Source organism: Scyliorhinus canicula, chromosome 5 (genome assembly GCF_902713615.1).
Source record: "Scyliorhinus canicula chromosome 5, sScyCan1.1, whole genome shotgun sequence".
Lineage (NCBI taxonomy): Eukaryota > Metazoa > Chordata > Chondrichthyes > Carcharhiniformes > Scyliorhinidae > Scyliorhinus > Scyliorhinus canicula.
The window spans coordinates 180691858-180716630 of record NC_052150.1 but is presented as its reverse complement, the minus strand read 5'-3'; the positions used below and the strand labels follow the sequence as shown (position 1 = coordinate 180716630).

At 47.1% G+C, this 24773-nt stretch overlaps 1 protein-coding gene across 1 annotated transcript in view; it reads right to left on the bottom strand.

The window, feature by feature from the left end:
* LOC119966464 (patched domain-containing protein 3-like) overlaps window positions 1-24492 on the bottom strand; it is a 42693-nt gene extending 18201 nt beyond the window's left edge. The window contains exons 1-2 of the mRNA XM_038798195.1: window positions 24257-24492; window positions 5159-5945 (exon numbers count right to left, since the gene is read on the bottom strand). Coding sequence (XP_038654123.1) covers window positions 5159-5887 — 729 coding nt within the window. The 5' untranslated portion in view covers window positions 5888-5945; window positions 24257-24492. The remainder of the gene's footprint in view (window positions 1-5158; window positions 5946-24256) is intronic.
* Between the last annotated feature and the right edge of the window lie 281 nt (window positions 24493-24773).

Below are 24773 nucleotides of genomic sequence, written 5' to 3'. Positions count from 1 at the left end.
GTTGCAGCGTCTGCATGGCCTCGCCATGTTCCCTTCCAGTCGGGGAACACTTCAGCAATGCAGGGCATTCAGCCTCTGATCTTCGGGTAAGCGTTCTCCAAAGCCGCCTTCAGGATGCACGACAACGCAGAATCGCTGAGCAGAAATTTATAGCCAAGTTCCACACTCATGAGTACGGCCTCAATCGGGAATTTGGATTATGTCGCATTCCATTCACCCCCTCACCATCTGGCCTGGGCTTGCAAAATCCTACCAACTGTCCTGGCTTGAGACAATTCACATCTCTTTAACGTGAGATTACCGCTCTCTCTGGATCTGTAACAACTTAATTACCTGCAAATGCTCGCAAAGTATTGTCTTGCATCTTTGACTTTGTCTTATATATATATATATATATATATACACACCTCTTCATTCACCCGAGGAAGGAGCAGTGCTCCGAAAGCTAGTGAATTGAAACAAACCTGTTGGACTTCATACTGGTGTTGTAAGACTTCTTACTGTGCTCACACCAGTCCAACGCCGGCATCTCCACATCATGAACCCCATCCCAACACAGCCCATCCCTCATACCCTTTGGACACAGGATTGAGGCAAGCTGAAATTTTAGTGCAAATGTGTTTACTTGTAACTGTGTACAGTATTGTGCCCTAATCCTTACCTCTAACCTATGTGCTGCACCCCTGCCAATTGAACTGGTGCATACCTTCCTGATCTTGAATGCTCCACCGCTCCTTCTACATGTTTCCCCAAACAGCACACCAGACATGGAGGCGGCCCGTTACGTTTCTTGTTGTGACCTCTGGAGGGCCTGGACCAAGGAGGGCCCAGTCATCATTCTTGTGTCACAGGTGACTCGTTGCTACCCTGTTCTGCCCGCTGCCCATCAGATGAGGCAGTGCCAGATGGGGGTGCGAGGGAGCACAGGCACAGTCACCAGCATTTCCTCCTTCCTAGCCTTGCTCGATGAACCCCTGGCTACTTCATGGGACGGAGGTGAGGACAGAGTGAGCTCCATATACTCCACCATCACTTGGCGCTGCCAGTCCTGAAGGCCCGCTCTCGTCTCAACCGGGGTCTTGATCCCCTCAACCATGGAGCAGAGACAGGGACATGTCCCTCTGTGACTGGGTGAGGTCAGCCAATGTTCCAGACGCTCTCAGCCATGACCCTTTGTGACTGGGCTAAGTTCTGGAGAGCCTGCAGCAAAGGCCATGTGGGCCTGGTGCATGGCTGCTGGTGACTGGGCTCCCCTCTGCTGAGCCTCAGCCATCCACCGCACAATGGGTCCCAAGCCTTGCAGGTCATTACCCTTGGCTTTGCACTTCTCACCACGGACACCACCCATTCAGTGATGGCCTGGGTACCATGCATTGTCAGCACGATCTCCTGCACCTGAAGGCGGTTAGACTCCTCTAACTGCACCTGCAAGCGCTAGAAAGTTGCTGATCCTGTAGGTGTTGGCTCTGCATCTGCATCTCTACCAGCGATAGGATCATTCTTTCCAGAAGCGCAATATCTGTCTGGACTACAGCTAAGCCCTCCGACTGCCCACTCACTCGGTGTTCCTTCCTCCACCCGATGTGCCACAGCATGTATAACGTATGCACTACAACGTGCCCCAGGAGCCTCCTCAGTAATAAAGCTTTCCAAGGTGATAGTCGCTGTTTTGGTAGAGGCTGCATCTGAATGCAGGGCCGAAAAGTCAGTGTTGTCCCCGGACAGGTCCTCCGGGGTTGTCCTAGGGTTATGGCCGGGGGCAGAGTACCCTGGATGGGTCGGTTTCATCGGATGGTGATCTTGCAAGACAAAAGACAAGACATATGTTGAGTTCCTGGGAAGGAGTGGTGTGGGGGAGAGGGGTGACTCGCTTGCAATACGGACATCATTGTGCATTAGGGGCTCACTTGGTTGACCCATGCCGACCTCCCCAGTTAACTCCATTGCCTTCTTCTCAGCAGCAGTTAGAATACGCAAGTCCAGTGGTCCTCCTCTGGCCTTCTCACACTCCCGGCGGTTATACACCATCTTCTCCTGGGCAAGAGACAATGCACATTGAGAGATACGATTTACATGGCAGTCTGCAGCTGGTGAACTGTGTGTGTAAGGCACCTGGCCAAAAGGAACAGTGCAGGTGTTGGGGTTTGGTGCAATGTGGGATGTAAGGGGGATACAGGCAGATGGGCTTTGATTTCTCCGGGAGGGGGTGAGGGGGCAGGAAGCAAACAAGAGTGATGCCAGGAGACAAAAGTGGTGACTCATCCAAGCTGACCGAAGGAGGTTGTTCATCTTTTTTTGACACTGCATACACATTCGCATGGCGAGGCCCACAGCACTAACCCCCTCCGCCAGCGCCCCCAGGCCCGGTTAACATCATCAGGTGGGAACCTCCTGCCCACCGTAAGGAGAGGGTGTACCGCCTCTCCTCCACTACATCCATCATTCAATTGAGGTTCACATCATTGAATCACGGGGCAACTCCCCTTGGGGCCATCTTCTTGGTTGGAATGAGAGAGTGTGTGGGTAGTGGAGTGCTTAGGAGCAGCTCCTTCTTCTCAAGTTATCCAGTGCCAGTGCCGACTCCAGCGAATCCAATGCCAGCGCTTATGAGAGTTGCACTAGTTTCATATAGGCAGAGTACTGGCCCATTAGGAATGTCCTGAATAGTGCTGGAACTAGTGTCCCAATGGGAATGCAAAACTCTACAATTCAATCGTGGGGTCAACACTTTGTCTGTCAAAGGGAGAAGTCCGCATCTCATCTCACAATCCTGTTTCAGTAAATAAGAGCCAACTATGCCCCCAGACATGGGGCCTCACGGTAGCATGGTGGTTAGCATCAATGCTTCACAGCTCCAGGGTCCCAGGTTCGATTCCCGGCTGGGTCACTGTCTGTGTGGAGTCTGCACGTCCTCCCCGTGTGTGCGTGGGTTTCCTCCGGGTGCTCCGGTTTCCTCCCACAGTCCAAAGATGTGCGGGTTAGGTGGATTGGCCAAGCTAAATTGCCCGTAGTGTAAAGGTTAATGGGGGGATTGTTGGGTTAGGGGTATGTGGGTTTAAGTGGGATGATCATTGCTCGGCACAACATCGAGGGCCGAAGGGCCTGTTCTGTGCTGTACTGTTCTATGTTCTATGTTCTATATGCCTCGCTAAAAACGTATGAACAAGTTAACTTTAATCTGATTAACCTAACTCATTAACTATTAAAGATGCACTTCTAGAAGTACCTTACTTTATGCAAACATTGCCCTGGACTTTCCACCCCACGGCGCTGGAATAGCGACCCATGATGGGATGGAGAATTGGACATTCAGCCGAAATCAAGGTTCGCTCTGAAACCACACAATGTTTACATACATCAAGCACATCAAAGAGAGTTAAGTACCGTCAATGTCCGGCTTAGCACTTCAAAATCATTCAAGTGTGAAGTGGTGTGATTGGAATGCACTTAACTCTTTGATAGAACATAGAACAGTACAGCACAGATGTGGTTGATGTTCGTAAAAAATGTGGTTTCAGCACCTAAACTTACTCATCCATGAAGATTATGAATAAAGCAAGGTTCACAACTGGTTTATGGAAGCTGTCAATCACAGCTCATTGGGATTAATGAATGAATGGCTTGTAGCTAACTGATCGGAGGGATTCAAACACAGGTCACAGCTATTCTCTTTCCAGGAATGGACACGAGATGCTTCCAGGTGAGTGTTAGAATCGTAATTATTTTTTTTCCACTGTCCCAATATCGACTGCTCTCTAGCTTCCAGACAGGAAGGAGAAGAGAGAAAAAAGGGGTTGGCAGGTCATCCCCGTACTTGGGGGAAGGGACACACACCCAGAGACGGTGTCCCGTTAGCAGGATTCCCTTGGGAAACCCTCGCAATCCTTGCCATGCATAAATTTGCATGGTAAGGGTACTGAATTGCTTCCTGATCATGGGGACAAATCAGTAGCAATTCTCGTCCGGTGAGAGAATACGGACTTCCAGACAGAGAATCACGCCAATTGTACACTAAAAACAATGGGCGCAATTCTCCGCACTCACGACGGTGCGGAGAATAGCGGGGGTCGTAAATTTTTACGGCCACGTTAGTCCGTCGCCCTCCCGCTATTCCCCCCCCCCCCCCCCCCCCAACGCCCAACTCCCGACACGAATCGCTGCCGCCGTTTTTTTACGGCCAGCAGCGATTCTCAGCTGGCCGATGGGCCGAATTCCAAGCCCTTTACGGCCGTTTTTACGAACGGCAAACACACCTGGTCTGGCCGTTCGTAAAAAGGGCCGTAAAGTCCCGATTTTGAAAACCATGGCATCGTATGGCACGGCAGTACCATGGCCGTGCCAAGGGTGCCATGGGCCCGCGATCGGTGCCCACCGATCGCGGGCACCGGGTCCGATGCCCGCCCACTCTTTGTCCCTCCGCCGCCCCGCTGTATCACTTCGCGGGGCGGCTGAGGGGCATCCCGGCCCGCGCATGCGCGGGTTTCGCGCAAATGCGCGATGACGTCATCCGCGCATGCGCGGGTTGGAGTCTTCCAATCCGCGCATGCGCGGCTGACGTCATGTGACGCGTCAGCCGGCGCAAACTCTGGCAAGCGGGCTTAACAAAATTCGTTAAGCCCGCGATGCCGGAGTTCACGGCCGCGGCATACTAGCCCCGACCGGGGACCAGAATCGGTTCCCGGTCGGGGAGGGGGAGGCTGGCGTCAAAACCGCCCGGTTTTGACGCCAGCCTTACGATTTCTCCCTGTCTGGGAGAATCACGCCCAATGCATTACACACTTATAAAGGCAGATCGAGTTTTCAAAAATTTTGAAAAGCTTGATAATGTATAACAATTTCAAATTAGTGAAGCAACCGTATAAACCAGTGGACATTTGTTATTTGTACACAATCTTGGATCATTTCTCAGTGAAATGTGATAAAGTTGTGATTTTTTTGCAGTGGAATTTTTCAAAAGAATTCTACGAGTAGCGAAGGTTTCAGTTGCCTCACAGCATATACATTCCCAAATATTTCAAATTTATATTTACGAGGATGGTCAATGATATATATGGCAGATAACCAAATAGAACTTTTCTGATCGCGACATAAGGGTAAATTCTGCTGGGGGAAGAGAGAGAGTTCTTAAAAAGTTAATCCGCTTATTTTAAATCCTTACCTCAATATGTGTTGACTGTGCAAGTGCCATTGGGAATTCACGTAGAAACTCCTCAATCCAGAGTAAACTGAGTCTCTTGTTTTCTTCATCATCTTCTCTTAATTCGTAGCGCAACCTAAAAGCTTTAGCCTTTTTGATAGTAGTTCCAATTTTGTTTAATTCAACACCACCCAGTGCATCAGCAATAAAAGCACGATTAGCTGTTGGGTAAGTAATATTTGTTTTCTCAACCAGAGAAGCATCATAATTTAGCAAATCTAAGAGTGGATTTGAGAAGCAAATGGCTCCAGTTTTTGCACAAAGATTAGAATAATTGTAGGCAGTGCCACTGTCATAAATTTGAAAGCCTTTGACATTTTTATCAATGGACAGAATCTCTTCGAATGTTGCTTCTGTAAGGATGTTGCCATCTTTTGAAACAGCAATGAAAGAAGCAAATGCCCCCTCTGCATACAGCCTCGGCCTAGAGAAGAATTGCGAATCATTTGTCGGAAAATGTTCTTTAATGAACTTTCTCTCTAATTTTGCTGGTCCATTAATAGGTGTGAACTGATACTCTATGTCATTGTTTTCATTTTTAGCAAAGAAACCAAATCCTCCCCCTATTACTACAGAAACAACCAGAGGAACCAGCAAGAACCACCAGGGATTTTGACCAACACAAGTTCCCAGTTTCCTGAATGCTGCACAGAGAGGTTTTTCAACACAATCCGTCTGACACCAAGCCATAATAAAAATAGAACTGAAGTATTGGTTCCAAGATTTTCAATTCAGCAAACTCAATATCCTGAAAGAGAAACAGAAATAATGATTGAAAACTGATTTTCCTGACATAGAATGGGTCATGTAATGCATAGCACAGATCGACTAATTCTAATTAAAATGTTTGGACTGAGAGATGACCCACCATTCTGGTTACCCATGACTGGGGTGAAATTAGTACCACGAAATGGGGAGTGATAAAATTTGGGTCATCTAGGTATATCAACAAAACTTGCATTCTTAATGTACCGTTTATGTCGGAAATCCTCTTGAGGGGCTTCAAATGCCGATATTTAACACCGAGCTACATTTAGGTCAAAACTTGGTCAAAGAGGCAAGTTCAAAAAATCATCTCAACGAAGAGAGAGGTGGTGAGGTGGACAGGTTCAACATAAGATCATAATAACACAAGAAATAGGTTCCCTTCAGTCTGCCCATTCAGTAAGATCATGGAAAGATGTCATCAGTTCCATTTTTCCATCTGATCCCGGATTCCCTAAGCTCCCAAGAATCTATCAATCTCAATTCAGAATATATTTTTTAAAATAAATATTTTCATTCCTATTTTTCATTTTATACAATACAAAACAAACACGTCTGTATAGACCGAATACAATGTTTGGCTTTTGTAAATTGTAAATAACCCCCAAGACCTTAACCCCCCCACCCCCCAGCCTAGTGTCCTTTTTTTAAATTTAATTTTAAAATATTTTTATTGAATTTTTAGATCTGTACACTATACAACAGATGAGCAAGACGGTTCATATGTACAATTTACATGTTCCCCTTTCATCGGCGGTCACTGCTGTCTCATCTGGTTCCAGGTTTTAAACATAGCTACTTTGCAAGGAGAGCAACCTCTCCACCCTGTGCCCTGGCATGGCGGGGGGACCTGTTGGAATTCTTGACTCTTGAGAAGGTCAAGTTTGAATTGAGGGAAAGGCTAGAGGGGTTCTACAATTCATGGGCATTGTTCATTATGCACTTTCAAGAACTGGATAACATCAACCATTCGTTGGGGGGGGTGGTTGGGAAGGTTGGGGGGAGGGGGACTGTGCGTTTTAATGGTGACTATGGGTGATTTCCGATTCCTTTTTGTCATTCGTTTATGTTAACATGCGGGCTAATGTTTGGGGTTTGGTGGGAAGGATGGGATTCTGGTTATTGATTAGGGATTGACATTATATTCATTACTGTTTATTGTTGGTGGGTGCAAATTTGGGAGAAAATGTGAAAAACAACATTTTTAAGTTGTGTACCCTGGGTGCGACCCTGCACTCCGGGATTGCTTGCTTCTTGTTCCCTCAACCTTATCTGCTAAAGCCAATCGGAAACCCATCCCTCTCTTTTCCTTGTATTTCCCTAGTGTTCCCACCCCCTCCTCACATTACCCATGGTCCCCCAGTCCACCCCTCCTCCCACCGCCAGACACTCCCTCCCTGCCAGGAGGTGCATCGCGGGACCCCTTGCTTTCATACATCCTGCGCTAGCTTTCCCCACTAAAGTGGTGGCCCCCCTGCCAGGGCTGATTTTACCCCTTTTCTATACCCTCCAGTTCCATTGGTCTCACCCTCCCCTGTGTTCTGTTGCCATCACCCTCCATGTAGTCTGATCTTTATGATCAAACCAAGTTAGTACAGTCCCATGCAAACTTAGTGTGCATCCATCATATTTTTTTTCACCGCTCTTTCCTCCTCTACTTCGCTCTCAGCGTTGCCGTTGATCCGAACAAACTCATCCCCCTCTGCCAGGGTGTTGAAATAATGTTTCTTATTTTGGAACGTGACCCAGAGCCTGGCTGGGAACAGCATGCCAAATTTCATTCCGCTTTTGTACAGGGCCGATTTCACCTGCTTGAACTCGGTCCTGCACCTTGCCAGGTCCTCCGCAAGCATTTTGCCAGGTGTTCCACAATGCCCTGGTAGTCCTGGATTCTATGTCCTTTCCGGCCACTTGCCTTCATCTGCCTTGCCCACCATAGGATCCTCTCACGATCCCATTAATGCAGTTTCACAATTATTGCCCTTGGCTGTTCCCACGCTTTGGGCTTCAGTCGGAGCGATCTGTGCACCTGGTCGATCTCCAACGAATTCAGATCATAGAATTTACAGTACAGAAGGCCATTCGGCCCATCGAGTCTGCACCAGCTCTTGCAAAGAGCACCCTACCCAGGCCCACATCTCCACCCTATCCGCATAACCCAGTAACCCCACCCAACACTAAGGGCAATTTAGGACACCAAGGGCAATTTAGCATGGCCAATCTACCTAACCTGCACATCTTTGGACTGTGGGAGGAAACCGGAGCACCCGTGGGAAACCCACGCACACATGGGGAGAGCGTGCAGACTCCGCACAGAGTGACCCAAGCCGGGAATCGAACTTGGGACCTGGGGCTGTGAAGCATTTCTGCTAACCACTATGCTACCGTGTTGGGACAGCTGACCCTCCCGACTAGGTTGCCCAGCATTTGGGCCACATAGCCCGTCGAGTATCTGTCCTTAATTCCCCCTGGTAGGCCCACAATCCGGCTATTCTGACATCGGGACCTATTCTCCTGGTCCTCAACTTTCCCCTTCAAGCCCCACTGAGTGTCACCACAAACGTTTTGATCTCTGCCTCCAGAGCTACAATCCTGGCGCTCTGACCCATCGACACCTTTTCCAGCTCAAGGTTCGTCTTCCCCTGAGCTCCACTTCCTTCCCCAGTCCATCGATACCAACTGCATGGTGGCCATCGCCTCAGTCACTGCCACCTTGATTTCCTCTGTTATTGCCTCCCTCGTCTCAGTCACTTCCTTCGTCAGGAATGTTTTCCATCCATCTCCAAATTGGGGGGAGGTGATGTTCGGGTCGGCGGTCTCCTCTCCGGGGTGGCTGGTGACCCCTTGCCTTGTGGGCCCGCCGACTTGTCCACCCACTGCTTGTGGCCTTTCCCTCCGGTTCTGCCGTCTCTGTGGCCTCTCGAGCTCCTGTTTGCTGGCATGATGATTTGACCCTTTCCCTTTTTTAATTGTGGGTGGGATAGGACCGAATTTCCTGACTAATTTTGACTAAATGTGCATATTTGGCTTCGTTCTAGAGGAGAGCCACCTGATGTGCATCTGCTTAGCACATCGCCGTTACCGGAAGTCTCTCAGTCCTAAATATAATAATAATAATAGTAATCTTTATTGTCACAAGTAGGCTAACATTAATACTGTAATGAAGTTACTGTGAAAATCCCCTAGTCGCCACACTTCGGCACCTGTTCGGGTACACGAGGGAGAATTCAGAATGTCCAATTCACCTAACAGCATGTCTTTCAGAAGTTGTGGGAGGAAACCACAGCACCCGGAGGAAACCCACGCAGACACAGGGAGAATGTGCAGACTCCGCAGAGACAGTGACCAAAGCTGGGAATTGAACCTGGGAACCTGGTGCTGTGAAGCAACAGTGCTAACCACTGTGCTACCGTGCATTAACAACTGATCATTCACATCACTCTGGGCGTAGAGAATTCCAAAAATTAATTACAAAATTTCTCCTCAGCTCAATCCTAAATGGCCAACCCTTTACCTTGAGAACATGACCTATGGTTCTGAACTTGCCAGTCGGAACACTGTCAAATCCGCTAAGTATTTTATGTTTTGATGAGATGACCAGTCATTCTTTAAACACTCGAGAATATATGGCCATCCTACACAAATTTCTTAAAGCATTCTCTTCATCTCTGGAATCAGTCAGTGTAACGTTTGTTACACTCCATCTAAGGAAAATACATGCTTCCTTGGGTAAGGAGATTAGGTGTGGTCTCACCAAAGCACTGTATAATCGCAGCAGGATTTCTTCACTCGGATACGCCCAACACCCTTGTAACAAAAGCTAACATTCCATTTAGCCTCCTTATTTATTTCTTACTCCAGAGCTTGCTTTCTTTAGTAACTTGGGAGGCTAGCGACAATAGAACAGGGATTTATTGAATTTTGTACAATACCCTGCCCACAGCAGTAACTCTCTCCCAATCTAGTCCTTATTGGGACAGCCAACACATCCAGGCACAGTTAGGGGCGGATTTATATGTAAGCCTAACAAACGACAGCTGGATGGCCTCCGCCCCCTACCTGGGAAGCTTGCACTCCACGGGAAGTTCAACAATGGTTTCCCTGTGGTTCACGTGAGGGTTATGATACCTCTTCCTCTCCAAAGTTCAAAAGCTCCCCTTCAGCAGCCAATGGTGGGGGCCTGCTGTGCCACTTTGCCAGAGACTGTGTTTCAGCGTGCGATGGTTCTGCATCGGGCAGTGTGTATTGGTTTGTCGAACGCCTTTGTCTGGCTGACCTCCGAAGTGTTATCGCCAGAACCTTGGTTCTAGACATGACAGAACCTTTCCTTTGTATTTTCCGCCGTGTCTGCCTTGTGTGTGTGTGGGGGGGGGGGGGGGGGGGGGGGGGGTTCGTTTGCCCCCTCCCTCTGTGGTGTTCCCTTCATTTCCCTCCGGTTCCCTCCTCTCTTCCTCCCCCCGGGTTGTGTATTCCTCTCTGTCTTATTCTAATCTTCATTTTCTTCCTTTCTAATTATTGTTGGCTCCGAACAGGTCTTGAAACAGGCCGACAAACTGCCCCCATACTTTGAGGAAGCCTTCCTCTGACCCTCAGATGGTGTATTTGATCTTCTCCAAGTGGATAAATTCCGCCAAGTCTGCCAGCCAGTTTACAGCTGCGGGTGATGATCGCCAGCCCAACTCCAAAGTTGCGGGCATAGCATAGACCGTGTCCCATATGAAACTGCTACCGTGGCATCCTCCAGTTATGGTGTAGCTTCTGCGGCTCCTGCTATACCTCCACTTTCCTGCCAAAATTCGGAAACGCGAGGCTCAAGTGGTTTCTAAGCCTTCAGCCCATCAGCAGTTCTGCAGGAGCTACCCCTGTCGTCACGTCGGTCATTGTGCAGTAGTTAAAACATGGAAAACCATTCATTCATGAAGGATGTTCCATTGTCGGTTACTAGGACCTCAGGGATCCCGTGAGTGCTGAAAAACACTGGAGCTTTTCTACCATGGTCCTGGGCATCATCATAGCCATTTTGTAGATGTCAAGCTGCTGCGAGTGGCCATCTACGATAATGAGGAACATGGACCCCATGAAAGTCCCTCCGAAGTCCGCATGCAGACGCATCCATGGCGGACCATTCACATGGATGAAGGTCGGCCACTGGTGGAAGCTTCTGATGCTCCTAGCATGCCGGGCAGCTGCATAAGTCCATCTCAATGTCCCCATGAATACCAGGCCACAAAACATAACTGCGGGCCAATGTCTTCATCTTAGAGGCTCCCAGGTGACCACTGTGTAGGTCTTTCAGCAGGTGGGATGACTATATACAAACTCACCACAATATGACATTGTCCTCCATGCTAAGCTCAGACAGCTTCTGGACAAAAGGCTGTAGGGTTATAGGAGTCCCCTGTAGTCTGCCACTCAAAAGCATGTGGCGGTGTTTCACCAGTCTCAGATCCCACTGCATCCATGCTTGCACCTGAACAGCCGTCATTGGCACGGTAACCATAAAATTAACTATGGAAACCACTTCCCATGGAACTCATGAGCAATGGTAGATGACTGGGGGAGTTGGCCTGGGCAATCTGCAACACCTGGGCGGAGTTGAAATGAATCTTCATATGCAGCAAGCAGGAGAATCCAACGCTGAATTCTGCCAGATGGGATTAGTGGGATCCCCTTACCTTCCCTAAAAAGCTGAGCAGGGGCTTGTGGTCAGTCACACAAAGAAGTGTCTCCCATAAACATACTAGTGGAATTTCTTGACTCCAAATATTACCGTTAAGCCGGCCGTCTCAATTTGAGCATAATCACCATTCAGCATCCACCAGGGCCCACAAGGCGAAAGCGATGGGGTGTTCCATGCCGTTGTCCCATCTGTGAGCGAGCACCACCCCAATACCATAGGGGAGGCATCTCGTGTTCAGATTAGCGGCCGAGCTGGATCATAGGGAGTGAGGACTGTGTGGACGACAAACCCGGCGAATGCATTGTCGTGCGAGGCACCCCATAACCACTTCTGGTCCTTCTTCAACAGTATGTGGAGTGGAGCCAATAAGGTGGCCAGGTTGGCGATTAACTTTCGATAATAATTTACCAGGCCTAGGAATGACCACAGTTCAGTGCTTTACGTCGGGGTCGGAGCCTCTTTTGTGACCTTGTCCTCCACTGGGTGTAGACCATCCCAGACAACCCTGTCTCCTAAATAAGTCATGATTTTTTTTAAACTCTCGATGCGGAACACACACTTGCTCCTCTTTAGTCTGGCGCCCACTTGTGAAAAATCGCATGAGCATTTCTTGCAAGTAGTCCATATGTTTTTTCTCCATGGTGCCCGAGATGAGTACTCATCTACATAGAAAGCCACCTTTGGCAGACCCTGCAGGACTTTCCATTACGAGCTAGAAAATCTCTGGGGTAGATGAGATCCTGAACAGGAGGCAGGTGTATTCAAATGATTCTCAATGGGTGTTTATGGTCACAAATTTTCTGGTCGCTGGATCTAGCTCCACCTGTAAATAGATGTGATTCATGTCAAGTTTCGTAAAAGAATGCCCTCCAGCTAGTTTTGCGTACAAATCCTCTACTTCTAGGTATTGAATACCACTCGAGGTATGAAGCTCGGTTCACTGTGAGCTTGTAATCCCCGCAGTCAAATAAATTTGTCAGGCTTCATTACAGACACCATGGGTGCAGCCCACTTCATAAATTGTTCAGGATGTATAATCCCCAGATCCATTGGGCACTGTAGCTCACAGTCAACTTTGGAGTGCAATGCGTAGGGAACAAGCCTTGGAAAGGGTCCAGAGGAGGTTCACAAGAATGATCCCTGGAATGAAGAGCTTGTCATACGAGGAGCGGTTGAGGACTCTGGGTCTGTGCTCGTTGGAGAGGATCTTAAACAAACTTACAGGTTACTGACAGGCCTGGATAGAGTGGACGTGGAGAGGATGTTTCCACTTGTAGGAAAGACCAGAACCACAGGGCATAGCCTCAGTTTGAAGGGATGATCCTTTAAAACAGAGATGAGGAGAAATTTCTTCAGCCAGAATCTGTGAATCTGTGGAACGCTTTGCCGCAGAAGGCTGTGGAGGCCAAATCACTGAGTGTCTTTAAGATCTTGATTAATAAGGGGATCAGGGGTTATGGGGTTGAGAAAAGTATTGAATGGCAGAGCAGACTTGATGGGCCGAGTGGCCTAACTTTGCTCCTATGTCTTACACTACAAACAGCAAGGGACGCTGTATCAATCCCGGTGGTACACCACATAGACATAAGCTTCCAGCCACAAAACAACTTTCGACCATCATCCTCTGCCTTCTGCCATTAAAGCAAATTTGGATTCAGTTTGCCAAATTGCCCCAGTTCCCAAAGGATCTTATCAGTCCCCCATGCCGGGCCTTGTCTAAAGCCTGATGTCCATATAGATTATGTCAACTGCACTGTCCTCATCAACACATATAGTCACCTCCTTGAAAAATTCAGTCAAATTTGTTGGACATGTTATCCCCCTGACAAAATCCTGCTGACTATGCTTGATTAATCCTTGCCAATCCAAGTGAAGATTAATTCTGTCCCTCAGAATTTTTTCCAATAATTCTCCTACCACTGATGTTAGACTCACTGACCTTTAATTAAATTTAATGGGTGGCATGGTACCACAACGGTTAGCACTGTTGCCTCTCAGGGATCTGGATTTGATTCCGACCATGTCTGCATGGTTTCCTCCAGGTGCTCCGGTTTCCTCCCACAGTCCAAAGTTGTGCAGGTTAGGTGGTTTTGATCATGCAAAATTGCCTCTTAGGGTGGGGTTTCAGGAATAGGATGGGGGATTGGGCAAAGGTAGAATGGCCTTTCAAAAGTGTCAGTGGGCTGAATGCCCTCCTTCTGCACTGGAGGGATTCACTATTTCCCTTCTTTTTTCCAATTAAAGGGTCAATGTTAGTGTGGCCAATCCATCACCCTGCACATCTTTGGGCTGTGGGCGTGAGACCCACGCTGACATGGGGAGAATATGCAAACTCCACACGTACAATGACTGGGGCCAGGATCGAACCTGGGTCCTCGGTGCCGTGAGGCAAATGTGCTAACCACTGCCCCATCATGCCGTCCCTCTATTTCCCTTCTTGAATAATGGTGCCACATTACTATTAATGTCCTGCAGTACTGTGGCCAGAGAGGATTTGAAAATTAGCGCCAGAGCCCCTTGCTTCACACGATCTAGTAAACATCTCATCTGGGCCTCAGTATTTATCCACTTTTAAGCCAATTAAAATTGCTAGCACCTCCTCCTTCTCAATGCTAATCTGTTTAATTTAATCACAGTTCAACCACCACTCCCGTCTATACCTACACTGACATTCTCATAGTGAATACAGATGCAAAATATTTATTCAATACCTCATCTACATCTTTCAGCTTCACATACACGGATGTCCACTTGGGTCTCAAATGGGCCCTACTCTTCCCGTTACCCTTGTGACCTTGATATACTTATAAAACATCTTGGGTTTTTCTTCATTTTGCCCACCAGTGTTTTTTCATCACCCACTTTGCTCTCCTTATTTATATTTTATGTACCCCCTGACACTTTCTATATTCTTCCAGTGCATCCACTATTTTGAACCCCTTGTAACTCAAAAGCCTCCTTTTTATCCTTTTGTAATCCTTTATATCCCTTGACAACCAGAGTTCTCTGGACTTTTTTCTCCCACCCTTTATTTTTATCGGAACATGTTAACCCTATATTCTCTCCATTTCCTTTTTTGAATGACTCCCACTGATGTAGATTTTCCAACAAGTAGATGCTCCCAGTCCACTTTGACCAGATCCTTTCTTATCATATTAAAAGTCACCCATCCCCCAATTCAGAACCTTTATTTACAGTCTATCTTTTGTCCTTTTCCATAACCACCTTAAATCTTACTGAGGCAGTGGCATTGTCGCGCGACAAGTAATCCAGAACCCGGGTTCGAATCCCACCAAGGCAGATGGTGAAATTTGAATTCAATAAAAATCTGGAATTTAAAGTCGAATGATGACCATTGTTGATTGTCGTAAAAAACCCATTTGGTTCACTAATGTCCTTTAGGGAAGGAAATCTGTTGTCCTTACCTGGTGTGGCCTATATGTGACTCCAGAACCACAGCCATGTAAATACCCTCAGGGATGGGCAATAAATGCTGGCCCAGCCAACGACGCCCACATCCCGTGAACACATTTTTTAAAAATGGTCCCGATCACTGAAACGACCCAACTGACACTTCTACCACCTGCCCGGCTTCACTTCAGTACTGTGGCCTCGACGCCTATCTTCACTCTACCTTCCAGATGGACTTGTTTCTTTTCTATATTTGGCTGTGCATCTCCCCCTACTGTACTTCCACTCCATATGCCATCCCCCTGCCAAATTAGTTTAAACCCGCCCCGTCCCCAGTAGCATTCGTAAGCAAATCTCCCCGCAAGGATGCCCAATTCCAGCTCAGGTGCAACCCACCCACCCTGTAGGGGCTGGTTTAGCTCACTGGGCTAAATCGCTGGCTTTTAAAGCATACCAAGCAGGCCAGCAGCACGGTTCGATTCGCGTACCAGCCTCCCCGGACAGGCGCCGGAATGTGGCGACTAGGGGCTTTTCACAGTAACTTCACTGAAGCCTACTCGTGACAATAAGTGATTTTAATTTTTCATTTTCATTGTACAGGTCCTAACTTCCCCAGAAGTGGACCCAGTGATCCAGGAAACTAAAGCCACCTCCTGCACCATCTCTTCAGCCACGCATTCATCTGCTCCATCCTCTGCTCACCAGCATGTGATACCGGGAGTAATGCAGAGATTACAATCTTTGAGGTTCTGCTTTTCATCTGCCACCTATCTCCCTAAATTCCTGTTGCAGGACCTCATTTGCCGATCTACCCATGTCATTGGTACCTATGTCGTTGGTACCAATGTCAACCACAACCTCTTGACTGTTATGAAAGTGAAAGTTGGAAGTATTGATGATGGAGCTGAAAGCTCACCTTCGGGTCAAAAAGGATATTAAAGATGTGAACAATCTGGTTCAACCTTACAGGTGACCATGGAGAGCAGTGTAGTTCATGGCTGGGGAATAGAGTTTGTGGCAGGAACTTAAGACAATGATTTTGGTCATCCTGATATTTTGTTGGAAGAAATTTCTGCTCATCCAGAACTGGATAAACGGTGTGACAGATCAGAGGAACGGGAATGGTTCCGAGAGGCAGTGGGATGGTAGAACTGGGTGTCACCTGCATACACATGGAAATTGGCATATTTTTTCTCAGACAATGCCACGAAGAACCAGCATGTAGATGAAAAATAATGTGGGGCCATGGATACATCCCTGTAGGACTCCAGAAGTAACATTGTGGGAGTGGAAGAGAAGCCATTGCAGAGAACTCTCTGGCTATGACTGACTAGATAAGAATGGAACCAGGCAACGGTAGTCCCACCAGCTGGACATGGAGGAGAGGTGTTGGACGTGGATAGTACCACCCATGTCAAAGGCTGCCAAGCTGTCAAAAAGGTGAGGAAAAATAGTTTACCATAGTTACACAGGATCTTGGTTGGAACTTTTAAGGGCCATTTCAGTGCTATGGCATGGGTGGAGGGGTTCAGATGTAGAGTTGCAGGAAAGACAGGCTCAGATATGTGAAGCAACATGTTCAAGAATTTTGGAAAGCAGAGGGAGATTGGGAATTGGGACAGCAGCTTTGAAGAGGAGGCAAACAGTACATTAGGAGAAAGAACCACTAACCATATCAGGCAGCATAAGATCCAGGATGGGAAGAGGGATGGTCAATAGTTTGGTGGGAATAGTGTTGAGGAAGCAGTCGAATGATGTCATGGACAAAGAATGAGAGGAGCTAGGAGAGAGCTAAAAGATGCAAACTAGGACAGGAGATAATTTAGAGGAAACTAGACCTAGTGAGCTAGAGAAAAGTGGGGGAGTGGCAGAGTTAGCTCAATGGATGGTCTCAATTTTAGTGACAAAGAAGTCCATAACCTTCTCACATTTTTGGGCAGCACGGTAGCATGGTGGTTAGCATAAATGCTTCACAGCCCCAGGGTCCCAGGTTCGGTTCCCGGCTGGGTCACTGTCTGTGCGGAGTCTGCACGTCCTCCCCGTGTGTGCGTGGGTTTCCTCTGGGTGCTCCGGTTTCCTCCCACAGTCCAAAGATGTGCGGGTTAGGTGGATTGGCCATGCTAAATTGCCCGTAGCGTCCTAAAAAGTAAGGTTAAGGGGGGGGTTGTTGGGTTACGGGTATAGGGTGGATACGTGGGTTTGAGTAGGGTGATCATTGCTCGGCATAACATCGAGGGCCGAAGGGTCTGTTCTGTGCTGTACTGTTCTGTGTTCTATGTTCTATTTGGAGGCTAGGCTGGAGGAGGCAAGTGAAAGATATTTAAGAAAATGCTTTGAAGTAGAGAAGAGAAGCCAAGGCTATTTTTGCATTCCAAAATTATCCTAAAATAGTGGAATTGTTTACAGTGGAGCACAGGACCCAATAGTGCTTTTTGTGGCCAGCCAGTTTGATTAAAGGGAGAGGGGATGAGGGCCATAGGGGGAATAATGAAGCAAGGGACAAGAGCATCAAATGTATAGATGAGGATAAGATTGAGCAGATTGGTGACTGCAAAAATGTCTTTGTATCTGGAGTGTCAAATGCTCAAAATTATGAGAATTTTGAAGTATCATTGTAAGGGACTTGACAAAGAGTTGAGTTTTAGAGATTATGCAAGAAAACTATTGTTGACATCAATATTCTTGAAGATATAAATGGGCTGATCAGGTGGACTGAAAAGCCGCAAATAGAATTCAACCTAGAGATGTATGAGCTGATGTATTTTCAGAAATCAAATAAGGCAAAGGATTACACAATAAATGGGAATATTCAGAGTTGTAGAGGAAGTGAGAGAAAAAATGGGATAAGGAGCTGGGTGCCCAGGCAGACACACAACTAAATGTCAATTAAGTATTACTGAGTACCTGCCACTCGACATCAGTCAATGACCCCTGACATCACTTTATTGATGATCGAAGTAGACTGGCGGGGTAGTAATTGGCTGGTTGGATTATGGAATGAATTGATTTACCTGAAGACTGGCATCTGTGATCCTGGAGACCAAGGTGGAATACCAACTTTACACGTCTGGCTGAAGGTGGTTGCGTATTGTTTTTTTGCACTGATACGCTGAGCTTCTGTATCAATGAGGATGGGAATATTTGTGGAGCCTCCTCTTTCGTTGCTTATTTGTCCACTACCATTCTTGAGTTTCAGTGAGCAGGTTATTGCTGAGTCAGCACTGCTTAGTAGAGTTTTTGTGACTGAAAGCCTGTGTAGAGTGTTGTTCTGCTGGGATTTGTGCTGGTCCCTTGCTGTTTATAGTGTACATTAATGATCTGGACGTGAATTTGGGAGATATGGTCAGTAAATTTGCAGATGACACAAAATGCAACCCTGCAAAGTGTGAGGTAATGCATTTTGGGAGGACTAAGGAATATACAATTAATGGTAGAACTCTAGGACTTTTTTTTTAATATTCATTTACAGGATGCAGGCAGCCCCGGTTAGGCCAGCATTTATTGCCCATCCCTAGTTGCCCTTCAGAAGGTGCTGGTGAGTTGCCTTCTTGAACCGCTGCAGTCCTTGAACTGTAGGTACACCCACTGTGCTGTTAGGGAGGGGGTTCCAGAATGTTGCCCCAGCGACAGCGAAGGAACAGCAATATATTTCCAAGTCAGGATGGTGAGTGACTTGGTGGGGAACCTCTAGGTGGTGGGGTTCCCAGGTATCTGCTGCTCTTGTCCTAGATAGTAGTGGTCGTGGGTTTGGAAGGTGTTGTCTACGGAACCTTGGTGAGTCGCTGCAGGGCATCTTGTAGATGGTACACACGGCAGCACTGCTCATCGGTGGTGGAGCGTTTGAATGTTTGTGGAAGGGGGAGCAATGAAGCGGGCTGCTTTGTTGTGGATGATGTCGAGCTTCTTGACTGTTGTTGGAGCTGCACTCATCCAGGCAAGTGGAGATATTCCATTACACTCCTGACTTGTGCCTTGTAGATGGTGTTCAGTCTTGGGGGAAAGAGGGGGGGTGTCAAGAGAAGGGTAACTTGCCGTAGGACTCCTAGTTTTTGACCTGCCCTGGTAGCCACTGTATTTTTTTTAAATTTAGAGTACGCAATTAATTTTTTCCAATTAAGGGACAATTTAATGTGGCCAATCCACCTCCCCTGCACATCTTTAGGTTGTGGGGGTGAAACCCATGCAAACACGGGGAGAATGTGCAAACTCCACATAGACAGTGGTAGCCACAGTATTAATGTGGCTAGTGCACTTTAGTTTCTGATCAATGGCAACCCCCAGGATGTTGTTAGTGGGGGATTCAGCGATGGTAATGCTACCGAATGTCAAGGTGCGGTGGTTAGATCGGTAGCACGGTGGACAGCATGGTAGCACAGTGGGTAGCACTGTTGCTTCACAGCTCCAGGGTCCCAGGTTAAATTCCCGGCTTGGGTCACTGTCTGTGTGGAGTCTGCACATTCTCCCCGTGTCTGCGTGGGTTTCCTCCGGGTGCTCCGCTTTCCTCGCACAAGTCCCGAAAGATGTGCTGTTAGGTGAATTGGACATTCTGAATTCTCCCTCTGTGTACCCGAACAGGTGCCAGAATGTAGCGACTAGGGACTTTTCACAGTAACTTCATTTCAGTGTTAATGTGTGACAACTTGTGACAATAAAGATTATTATTATTTATAGATCCTCTCTTGTAGGAGATGGTCATTGCCTGGCACTTGCATGGGGCGAATGCAACTTAACCACTCATCAGCCCAATGCTGGATATTGCCCAGGTCTTGCTGCATTTTGTCATGGACTGCTTCATTATCTGAAGAGTCACAAAATGTGCTGAACATTGTGCAATCATCCACAAACATCCCCACTTCTGACCTTATGATGGAAGGGAGGTCATTGATGAAGCAGCTGAAGATGGTTTGGCCTAGGACATTACCCTGAGGAACTCCTGCAGTGATGTCCTGGAGTTGGGATGATTGACCTCCGACCATCTTCCTTTGTGCCAGGTATGTCTCCAACCAGCGGAGAGTTTTCCCCCCGATTCCCATCGACTCCAGTTTGCCTGGGCTCTTTGATGCCATACTCAGTCAAACGCCGCCTTGATGACAAGGGCAGTCAATCTCACCTCACCTCTTTTGTCCATGTTTGAACCAAGGCTGAATTGAGGTCAGGAGTGAGCGATCCTGGCAGAACCCAAACTGAGCGTCCGTGAGCAGTTTATTGCTGAGTAAGTGCCACTTAATAGCACTGTTGATGACTCCTTCCACAAGTCTTCAGTACTATTGCTGGGATATTGTCAGGGCCGTTTAGCCTTTGCAGCAAGTATCCAGTGCCTTCAGTCGTTTCTTGAAATCACGTGGAGTGAATTGTATTAGCTGAAGACTGACATCTGTGATGCTGGGGACTTCTGGAGGAGACCGAGATGGATCATCCACTTGGCACTTCTGGCTAAAGATTGCTGTGAATGCCTCATCCTTGTCTTTTCCACAAATGTGCTGGGCTCCTCTATCATTGAGGATGGGGATATTTGTGGAACCTCCTCCTCCAATGAGTTGTTTAATTGTCCACCACTATTCACGGCTGGATGTGCAGGACTACATAGCTTAGATCTGATGCAAAAGAACAAAGAATACAGCAGAGGAACAGGCCTTTCAGCCCTCCAAGCCTACGCAGACCATGGTACCTGCCTAAACTAAAACCGTATGTACTTATGGAGTCCGTATCCTTCCATTCATATATTTGTTTAGATGCCCCTTAAGTACCTACTCCCACCACCTCCCCAGGCAGCACATTCCATATATTTACCACCCTCTGTGTAAAACACCTTGCCTCGCACATCTGTTCTAAACTTTTCCCCACACACTTTAAACCTATGTCCGCTACTACTCGACTCTCCTACTCTAGGAAAGAGCATCTAACTATCCACTCTGTCCATGCCACTCAATCTTGTAGACCTCTATCAGGTCTCCTCTCAACCTCCATTATTCCTGTGAGAACAGACTAGAGATTATCTAAGCACTCCTCATAGCTAATGCCCTTCATACCAGGCAACATCTTAGTAAACCACTTCTGTACCCTCTCCAAAGCATCCACATCCTTCTGGTAGTTTGGTGACCAGAATTGTACACAAAAATCCAAATGAGGCCTAACTAAGGTCCTGTGCAGCAGCAACATGACTTGCCAATTTTTATATTCAATGCCCTGACTGATGAAGGCCAGCATGCCGTATGCCTTCTTGACCACATTATCCACATGCGTTGCCACTTTGTGATCAGTGGACATGCACGCCCAGATCTCTCTGCCTGCCAGTACTCACAAGAGTTCTACCATTTATTGTGCAATTCCTAAATGCGTTGGACTTCCAAAGTGCATTACCCCATACTTGTCCGGATTAAACTCCATCTGCCATTTCTCCGCCCAAGATTCCAACCAGTTTATATCATGCTGTATCCTCTGACAATCCTCATCACTATCCGCAACTCCACCAATTTTTGTCTGCGAACTTACTAATCCGACCAGCTACATTTTCTTCCAAATCAATTATATACACCTCGAATAACAAAGGCCCCAGAACTGATCCCTGTGGAAAGCCGCTAGTCGCAGTCTTCCATTCAGAAAATCATCCTTCTACTGCTACCCTCTGTCTTCTGTGCGCAAGCCAGTTTTGTATCCAACTTGTCAGCTCTTTTCTGAGCCCACGTGACTTCATCTTTTGTATCATGAGGTACCTTGTCAAAGGTTTTACTCAAGTCCATGTATACAACATCTACTGCCTTTCCCTCATCTATCATCTTTGTCACTTCCTCGAAAAACTCGATCAAATTAGTGAGGCACAACCTCCCCTTCGCAAAACCATGCTGTCCATCACTAATAAGTCCATTTGTTTCCAAATGTGAGTAAATCCTATCTCTAAGAATCTTTTCCAATAATTTCTCGACCACTGATGCAAGGACCAGGGACCTCTTGATCTGCAGTCAAATGCTCTACCACTGAGCTATACCCCCAACTCTAATGCGTTTGTTGGGAAATCGCTTAGCTCTGTCGCATAGCTGCTTATGCTGTTTGACACACAAGTAGTCCTGTGTTGTAGCTTCACCAGGTCGACACCTCATTTTTCAGTATGCCTGATGTTGCTCCTGGCATGCTCTCCTGCACTCTTCATTAAACCATGATTGATCCCCTGGCTTGGTGGTAATGGTAGAGTGGGGGATATGCCTGGCCGTGAGGTTACAGATGGTGGTTGAATACAATTCTTCTGCTGCTGATGGCCCTCATGGCTGCCCCGTCTTGAGTTGCTAGATCTGTTTGAAGTTGATCCCATTTAGCATAGTGGTAGTGCCACACATGATGGAGGGTATCCTCAATGTGAAGAAGGGGCTTTGTCTCCACAACGACTTGGTCACTTCTACCGTTACTGTCATGGATGCATCTGCAGCAGGCAGATGGGTGAGGATGAGGTCAAGTATGTTTTTCCCTCTTGCTGGTTCCCTCACCACCTGCTGGAGCCCCAGTCTAGCAGCTATGTCCTTTAGGGCGCGGCCAGTTTGGTCTGTGGTGGTACTAACAAGCCACTCTTGGGTGATGGACACTGAAGCCCCCCACCCAGAGCATTTTCTGTGCCCTTGCCACCCTCAGTGCTCTTCCACGTAGTGTTCAACATGGAGGAGCACTGATTCATCAGCTGACGGTGGCTGGTACTTGGTAATCAGCAGGAGGTTTCCTTGCCCACGTTTAACAGTACAGATGCCACTAAGATGTCATGATCTGCTTAGTTAGGACCAAATACAACCCCTCATAAATTATCTAATCACCAGGGAGCAATCATAACAATATCCCATTCTCCCGTTATCTGGCACCAAGTGGTTGGAACCAATCATGAACTCACCTTTTACGACTTAATTACAACTTTAGCAGACACACAATCTGGATACCTTAACCGTTCTACTGCAACAAATAAATACCTTAACCCAGGCTTTTAATAACATTACTGCCACAAATATAAAATATAACATGACAATTTCTACAATCATTTACACTTGGGAGCATAGAAGGCCGAGAGGGGACCTGATTGAGGTGTATAAGATTATGAGGGGTATAGGTTCCTATTCACCCGGCAGATGAGTCAATAACCAGAGGGGCTAGATTTAAGGTAATGGGCTGGAGGTTTATAGGAGATGCGAGGAAAAACATTGTCACCCAGACGGTGGTAGGAATGTGGGATTCACTGCCTGAAAGCATGGGAGGGGGGGTGGTGTGGGACAAGGGGATCCTCACACATTTAAGTATTTAGATGAGCACTTGATAGCCATAACATACAAGACATGGGCCAAGTGTTGGAAAATAGGATGAGGTGTTTGATGGGTGGCACGGACATGATGGACCGAATGGCCGCTTTCCGTGCTGGAAAGACTCTATGGACAAGAAAGTCGAACGTCAGGGTCGAGTGATTGCCCTTGACGTCAAAGACGCATTCAACCGAGTGCGTCATCAAAAACCCCAGCGAAATTGGAGTCAATGGGTGGAATCTTTCTAAAATTGCAGAGTGCTGGAACATGTGTGAAAACAGCCGCCTTTTGTCTCCTGATGACATGCCAGTGTGCTGGTGAAGTGGAGTGTCAGCTGCAGGGGTGGGGCCGAAACACGCTGGCAAAGGGGAGATAATGAGTCACACCCCAATCTCAAAGTCACATTTAAACAACCCCACCAAGGGGCAAGGGGGGCCACCAAACAAATATTGCCAGGAATTTAATTCAAGTATAACAAACATGTTAAAAACCTGCGCTCGTTTTTATACTCGTGAAAGTATTAAAATTATCTAAGGTGGGGCGGAGGGGGAGAAGCACTGAAAGAAAACAATAGAATTTATTTTCTTACATTGTATGCACAAGGAGGATAATTATACTATAGACTGAATGCCTTTTTTGTCATTCTCTCAATTTTAATTTTGTACTCGTGATGTCTGAGTGAGCGGTTTCCGCTTTGGTGTCGAGTGCCTTGGCAATTTAAAAATACGCCGCAGCAGCAGACACAGACACGGAGCAGTTCGAAATGACTTGCATTATTATTATGATCGCTATTTAATGACAAGAACACACTTAAACGTGGTCTAACTGTCCTGGTTTCAGTTTTGCAACTTGTTCTACCATTTTATCAGGGGATATGTACAGATGAATATGATGTCGGCATTACATGTTGGTAAAGCATTTTTTTAAACTTACATGACGATGCTGACATTTCCAACCATGGAAATATGCGACTCAGATCAATTCCTGCTCCGTCCTTTTCTTGCTGGAAGCGAGAAAGTCTTTCATGAAGAGGCACAAACTGTTTCTAGTTTCACTTCGGTCAAATGCAGCATCAGTGACGTTCCAGCCCTCATGGGGAAGCTAACTCCGGGAAAGGGCGGTACTTGTGAGCTCTGGTGTGTGATGAAGTTGCTTTATTTCTGTAATATTTACTACAGAATTAAATCCAGTTGTTGAAAATCTGATCGTCCTTAAATAGGGCCCAATTTTATAAAGTTTTGATCGGCGTGGAATAATTCAGAAGTAGATGGAACATTGCTCACAGCTGTTTTTTTATTCACGGGATATGGACCTACTGGCGAGGTCAGCACATCCCTAATTTCTGTTCCAGTCTTTTAAGGAGTTGGTACATCCACAGAGCTCTTGGGGAGGATTTTCAGGATTTTGACTGCAACAGTTAAAGAGCAGCAATATAATTCCAAAGCAGGAT